The following is a 6,354-nucleotide window of genomic DNA, read 5'->3' as shown; positions in this document are numbered from 1 at the left end:
GTTGATGATAATGATGCCATGTACCTGACAGAATTAGTGAGGAGTCATCAAGATATTCATGTGTATGTAGAGCACCCAATACATGACCCTATATTAGTTGATGAAGGACAGGATGCTAGTGAGGGTGTGCAGCCATTGGCATTGGAGCAAGACTTTACAGGTTATTATGACAATGATGATGGCAGTGAAGATGATGGGGATGATTTTTATGATAGTGATAGTGATGACATGTATTTTAATGATCAAACTTTTAAAAATGATGATGAGTTTGAGGTTAATGCTGGTGTTCCTACTAAGGTGGCTGCTTCTCAAGTGGGTTCAAGAAGAGTAGGTAAAGAACTTATCACTAAGCATCCACCTGAGGTCATTCATATAAGTGATAGCAGTGATAGTGTGGGAAGTGATGGTGGGGGAAGTGGCCTAGAAGATGATGTAGAGTTGAACCATGGTGTTAGGGACTTTCTTGAGGATAGTAGTGACAGTTGGGATGGTAAGGATGATGCTGAAGTTAATGAACCAGAATGGGTGCTGGTATAATGAATTCTGATTATGAGAGTGAGGAATTGCACAGTCTTGTAGAATCATCATCTGATGATGAGCTTGGGTATGATAGTGATGATAAGTCTGAGGATGATAACAAGACACATGTGGGAGATGAAAAGGAACAGAAAAAAGAGCAAGTGAGGAAGTTCCCTATGTTTAAGCCAGTGGCTAAGGCTGAGCATATTTATTTTGAGAAAGATATGCTATTTACTACACCTAAGCAATTCAAGGAAGCGATAACAAATTATACAGTTTCTGGTGGATGGGGGATCAAATTTGTCAAAAATGATCTACAAAGGGTAAGAGCTGTCTGCCAAGAAAGGTGCAAGTTTGTTGCATATCTAACAAAGGTGCCAAGGGAGAGGAGCTACCAATTAAGGACATTGACATTGGAACGCACCTGCTCTAGAACTTATAAGAATCCTAGGTGTACTTCATCATACAATGGGAAGGAGTTGATGAAGAAGGTGAAAAGACAGCCTGATATCAAGCTGAAAGACATCCAAGAGGCTGTCCATGACAAGTACACCCTAAACATAAGTGTAGGAAAAGTAGGTAGGGCTAGGGATAAGGCTCGAGAATATGTTGATGGGGCTTATACACAACAGTACAACCAGCTATGGGAGTACTGTGAGGAATTAAGGAGAGCTAGTCCTGGTAGTACCATACTTATGAAGGTACATACCTTCCATGATGGTGATTTAGCAGCTGAGATGGATTTAGTGTGTGGGGTGCCTTATTTTGAGAGGCTATACATATGTTTGGAGGGCTGCAAGGAGGGGTTTTTGTCTGGATGCAGGCCATTCATTGGTTTGGGTGCCTGCCATTTAAAGAACAAGTTCGGGGGACAATTAATTACTGCAGTATGTAGAGATCCTAATGAGGAGTATTTCTCACTTGCATATGCAGTCGTAGAGGCTGAAACCAAGGACTCTTGGACTTGGTTCATCAATTTGTTGCTTGCGGACATAGGTCAGGATAGGAGATGGGTGTTTATGTCAGACCAGCAAAAGGTGTGTAATTTATTCTCTATTTGGTTATTTTTTTTTCTTCATTTACGCATTGTATCTATCTCTAAGACAAATTAAGGACATTGATACTGTTTGTGACAGGGGTTGGTGCATACTTTTATTGATAACTGGCCACAGTATGAGCATAGAATTTGCTGCAGGCACCTCTACAACAACTTTAGGAAGAGCCATCCTGGTGTTCTGATTAGAGAATTCTTTTGGAGGGCAGCCAAGGCAACTTATAAAGAAGAGTTTGATAGGGTGATGGATGAGTTGAAGGGCATTGATGTTGATGCACACAGTTGGTTGAATGCTTATTCAACAACAAAATGGGCCAAACACATGTTTAGTGAGGATGCCTTGACTGACACTATAGTAAACAATATGTGTAAGAGTTTCAACAGTAGGATTCTTAAATTCAGGTCTAAGCCTATAATTAGCATGGTATGAGTCTTTGTGATCACCTACAATTAATTAGGTTCATTGTTTGGTACTGTTTTTAGTAGATTTTGCAATTAATATCTAATGTTTTATTTTACTTGTATGTACTTGCAGCTTGAGTGTATCAGGCTATATATCATGACTCAGTTTCAAGACTATATATCATGACTCAGTTTCAAGACAACAGAGAGAAGATTCAAAGAGTAGAGCTAGATATTTGTGCCAAGGTTCTGAAAAGGTTGCACAAGGAAAAACTGGCAGCCAATAGGTGGGTAGCCTGTTGGGCAAGACAGACCCAGTTTGAAGTAAAAAGTGATCTGCAAAGTTTCACTGTTGACTTGGCCATTGCACACTGCAGTTGTAGGAAGTGGAATATAAGTGGCATACCTTGTGCTCATGCAATCAGCTGCATATTTTTCAACAGACAAGATGCTAAGCAGTATGTTCATCCATGTTACCATGTCTCTACATACAAGGCCTGCTATGAACCAATCATAACACCAATCAATGGACAGAATATGTGGAGACCTAGTGGTGTTACCCCAGTTCAGCCTCCCATCAAAAGAAGACCACCTGGCAGACCAAAGAAGAAGAGAGCAAGGGAACCTAATAAGCCAACAAGGAGAGCTGGCATCTCTAAGCAATGCAAGACCTGTGGTAAGTTAGGGCATAATAAAAGAAGTTGCAAGAGTGATATTGGAGGGAACTCCACAAATAGAACCGGTTCATCTAATAAGGTAATATATGGATGTATGTGAAATACAATTGTAGATGAGCTTGTCATAGTAATTTATTAGATTGGCCCCAAAAACAAAACCAAAAAAAAAAAAAGTTCTGGCCAGTTGTCATTTAAATTTTACAGTAAACTCATGCTTAGGTGACCTACTCTCTCTCTAGCCGGTTGGTTTCTCACCCAACCTTGGTTGATTTTACTTTACATATGTGCTTTTCCATGACTCTCATTGGGCATTGCATGCCCTGTGACTTGTTCATAACACATTTGATATGCTTGTTAGAGAATGGCTTGCTTTGCTAGCCATTTCTTAAAACAGATTTTTCTAATCCTATGAACACATAGCATTAATCCAACTATTAGTTGCTGTTTGTAGGCCAGCATGCATAGCTTCAGCTCCACTCTAGGTGCACCACCTCAGTCTAGCATGCATAGCTGAGTCACTCCAAGTGCACCATACCAATCCAGCAAGCCCAGCTTCAGGCCAAGTGCACCATCTCAAGCCAAGACAAGCTCAGCCACTCAATTTGCACCATCTCAGACCAGGATGCACCAATCCAGTCCAAATGTAACACCTCATGCCAGGACCAGAAGCATATATACCCAGCAGCACAGCTCCACTGAATCTACACCACACCAATCAGGCAGCACAACACAGAATCTAGGTGCACATCAAAACTCCAACAGCAGCAACCCAAAGCCAAGGCAGAAAAAGACAAGGGTGGTCACATCAGAGACTCTAAAGGCTTCTAAGAATGCATCCAGGTACATGGAAGCAATCAGACATGGTGGGAGTCAATCATCATCTGTGCATGGTCCAAGAAAGTGAAGAGAGCACACGTTCATTTTTTTTGCTTGTTTTCTGTATTTATAGTGATAGGGTTAATTATGGAACATTGCCCTTTATTTTGTAGAAAGTGATAACTGTGACTGTGGTCTAGTTCTGATATTTGTAGAACTAACTGTGTTCTGATATTTGTAGTGTTGCTGTAAGTGTTTGTATTTGTTTGACTGTGTTTGCTGTAAGTGTTTGTACAAACTATGACTTAGTTGGCACAAGCTGAAAGTACAACTTTTTGTACTTTGACTATTAATATGCAGCAGAAATTTGTGAGTTGTTACTGTGTGCTGTGTGCTATGAGTTGTGACTGTGCAACAGAAATATGCAGTAGAACTGTGACTGTGTGCTGAATGTGACTTGCGAGTTGTGAAATATGCAGCAGAAATTTGTATTGCAGAAATTTGCTACAGAAATTGTTATTGCAGAAATTTGCTGCAGAAATTTTTTTTTTCAGAAATTTGTTGCATTGCAGCAAAATTTGTTGCAGAAATTTGTATTGTAGAAATTTGTTGGATTGCAATAGAAATTTTTATTGCAGCAGCCCAACATATTTGCTACAGCAATTTCTATTGCAGAAATTTTGTGCAGAAACTTGTTGGATTGCTGCAGCAATCAAACAAATTTCTGCAGAAATTTGTTGGGTTGCTGTAGAAATTTTTATTGCAGCAGAAATTTGCTACAGAAATCAAACAAATTCTGCAGAAATTTGTTGGGTTGCTACAGAAATTTTTATTGCAGCAGAAATTTGCAGCAGCAAATTGTATTGCAGAAATCTGGATTGCGGTAGAAATTTGCAAAAAAGTTTGGTTCATCAAGTCTGGATAGTGTGCCTTAGTCAATCTTTCAAAAGATTTTACCAGCCTGAATATATTTGCAGTTTTGCACACCTAGCTCTGTGGCTGCCATGGAACATAGCAAAACAAGGCATGCCCAACAGTGGAACCAGAAGGGTCACCTGGCCTTTGTCTATCTATCCCTAATATTGGAGTCTGATGCTATATAAGTTGCAATATCCAAAAAGACAAAACAATATAATAAGATTTATAAACTTTTTGGATATAGCTTGGTCAAAACTCTTTAATTCATAATCTATTCTTTTTGTGGCTTTGGGATTGTTTTTTGTCACATTGGTAACATTTGGAAACATTGGTAACACATGGAATTTCTGATCTTTTAAGTAGCCTGTCTGTGCCAACATGCCTTGAATTGTCATCATTTACTCTCTTTGACTTTGAAATTATAAAATTTCATATTCACATCTCTTTTTTCAAATTGGTTATTTAACTTTGTATTTTTTATTTTATTAAACTGAAACCAGTATGAATACAGTTCATAAACACATTCCAGCTGCCCCACATTGATGAATACTAAACAAATGTCAAGCACACACAAATTCCATATCATTCAATGTGGGGAAAAAGTTACAAAGGAGAGAATGGATCATTATTAATATTTTACCATTGAACAACACAGTTAGAAAACAGGGGTATTCATTTCATTCCAGGAATGGTACAAAAAAAAAAAAAAAAAAAAAAAAAAAAAAAAAACCAGCAGGTGTTTCCATGCTAACTGCCTAACCAAAAAATTTACACACTGCCAGCCTGCCAGCCCTATGCATTAGCAATTACAGGATATTGAAACCCCCCCTATCTATGTAACATGCTAACCAAACATAAACACTTCCACACTTCCCAGTTGCTGCCTAATCAAACTTCCACTACTTGTCTAACGACCCATACAATTAAAGAGACAAATCCCACATATCACCAATAAGAATGCCAAAGCCACAATGTAAAACTTCTCAATCCTGTAGCATCTTGCAACCTCGGCCTCTAGTTTGATAATTCGTTGCCTTTGCTCTGGGATGAGCACCTTACCACGTTCACATATCTCATCATCACGTCATTGGAAGAATTTGCACTTTCGCCTAACCTGAAATGCAAACCAATTTCTTTATCCATCAAGCTACTTAATGACCAATAAGGACTGTATAATACAATTGCCATGAAATTGAAAAAACATTGTTGTCTATATATAAACATAGCAATCCAATTTTTAAGAAACTATTCTTTATCCATGAAGCTACTTAATGATAATTCTCCACTCACACACTGGTTTCCTCTTTATAAGTACAAACATACCATTAAATTCTCCATTTGCTTAATAATTTGGCATGTTGCTAGCCCAGGTAAACATATAAAGTAACTAGTCTTATCAGCAGAACCATTATCATACAATTGCCAATCTCTTACATAAATAAACAATGTGATTCCTTGAATTTTTCCTAGCAATTAGCTACTAGGACACGGTTACAACATCTACTAGAAAACTCACAGATATATCAACACAATTCCCCACCATTTTTTACACCACCAAACAACTTAGTAAAACAAGAAAAGAAAAAAACCCAAAATTATTCCTTCCAAACCCAGGAAAACGAAATAAATGCAAAACACGAAAACCCCAATGCAAAACACAATTCCTCCCTTTCTCTTAACCCCAATGAAATAAAAATAAAAATAAAAACATGAAAACCCCATGATTCAAAATCAATTTTCCTAGATTTTCCCTTGGTTTCTCAGAAAATAATAGACATTGAAAAAAAAAAAAAAAAAAAAAAAAAAAAAAAAAACCAAAAACAATGAAGAGGAAGTAAACCCCATCTCACTAAAACAGAGTAACATCAATAACCCACCAACAGTAACAAAGCTTGCACTACCCTGTAGAAAAAACATGATTAATTAAAAAAAATACTCAAATATTGAAATACCCAGTAGTTTATAGAG

The 6,354-nt window shown here is 37.8% G+C and overlaps 1 protein-coding gene across 1 annotated transcript; it reads left to right on the top strand.

The window, feature by feature from the left end:
* The first annotated feature begins 536 nt into the window (after positions 1–536).
* On the top strand, positions 537–3,720 carry LOC126719148 (uncharacterized). Its single transcript, XM_050421734.1, has 5 exons — positions 537–1,556; positions 1,656–1,997; positions 2,123–2,262; positions 2,353–2,651; positions 3,710–3,720. The coding sequence occupies exons 1-5, from the start codon at positions 537–539 to the stop codon at positions 3,718–3,720; spliced, it is 1,812 nt and encodes a 603-aa protein (XP_050277691.1).
* Positions 3,721–6,354: the final 2,634 nt, after the last annotated feature.

The sequence above is a fragment of the Quercus robur genome, chromosome 3, assembly GCF_932294415.1.
Source record: "Quercus robur chromosome 3, dhQueRobu3.1, whole genome shotgun sequence".
NCBI lineage: Eukaryota > Viridiplantae > Streptophyta > Magnoliopsida > Fagales > Fagaceae > Quercus > Quercus robur.
Note: the sequence above shows the minus strand (reverse complement) of the source record. Positions and strands in the feature narration are given on the sequence as shown.